The sequence below is a fragment of the Sinocyclocheilus grahami genome, unplaced genomic scaffold, assembly GCF_001515645.1.
Source record: "Sinocyclocheilus grahami isolate Dianchi unplaced genomic scaffold, SAMN03320097.WGS_v1.1 scaffold10.1, whole genome shotgun sequence".
In the NCBI taxonomy this organism is placed as follows: domain Eukaryota; kingdom Metazoa; phylum Chordata; class Actinopteri; order Cypriniformes; family Cyprinidae; genus Sinocyclocheilus; species Sinocyclocheilus grahami.
The window spans coordinates 3,352,803-3,353,546 of record NW_015505189.1 but is presented as its reverse complement, the minus strand read 5'-3'; the positions used below and the strand labels follow the sequence as shown (position 1 = coordinate 3,353,546).

Here is a 744-nt window from a genome sequence, read left to right as displayed (position 1 = left end):
AATTAATATTTAATTTCCATGATTAATTATTTATACGCATTACATATTATACTTCCAAGACTACTACACATGAATCACTTAGCACTTCTGTTATATACAAAATAAAGTACATTTTAACTCACACTATAAGCACAGCCACATTATGCATGTCACAACTTTGTGTATTTTTGTTTCTTGTATCTATATATCTGCATCTTGATACATGGCCTGAGTTCTATATATACATGGACTGCCTGGTAATCTAAATGTCTAAATAAATCGTGCAAGGTATAATCCAAGTTATCAAACTTGTGCTTATGAAAAGATTGTTTGTTCCTTTTGCAATTGATTACCTTTCACAATGTAGTTTAAATGTACTAACTTTGGCTATTATGTGATGGTTGCTTGTGTGTTCGTGTGGACAGGTATTACCTGTGTCTGCAGCTGAGGGAGGACATACTGTCAGGTTGTTTGCCCTGCTCGTTCGTCACTCATGCTCTGCTGGGCTCGTATGCTGTTCAGGGTGAGCTGGGAGACTATGACCCAGAGGAACACGGGCCAGACTACATCAGTGAGTTCCGCTTCGCCCCCAATCAGACCCGCGAGCTGGAGGAGAGGGTGATGGAGCTGCACCGCACCTACAGGTGAGAGGAGCTGACCTGCATAGGGAGCAGCGATTACCAGGGCTGTCAATTAATTAAGAATTTTAGTCCTGTTAATTACATGATATGCTGATTAATTAAAGGGTTAGTTCACCTAAAAATT

At 39.9% G+C, this 744-nt stretch overlaps 1 protein-coding gene across 1 annotated transcript in view; it reads left to right on the top strand.

The window, feature by feature from the left end:
* The window catches only part of LOC107593904 (band 4.1-like protein 1), a 63,083-nt gene that overhangs the window by 33,988 nt on the left and 28,351 nt on the right, over positions 1–744 (top strand). The window contains exon 7 of the mRNA XM_016283785.1: positions 405–623. Within this exon, the coding sequence (XP_016139271.1) occupies positions 405–623 (219 nt within the window). The remainder of the gene's footprint in view (positions 1–404; positions 624–744) is intronic.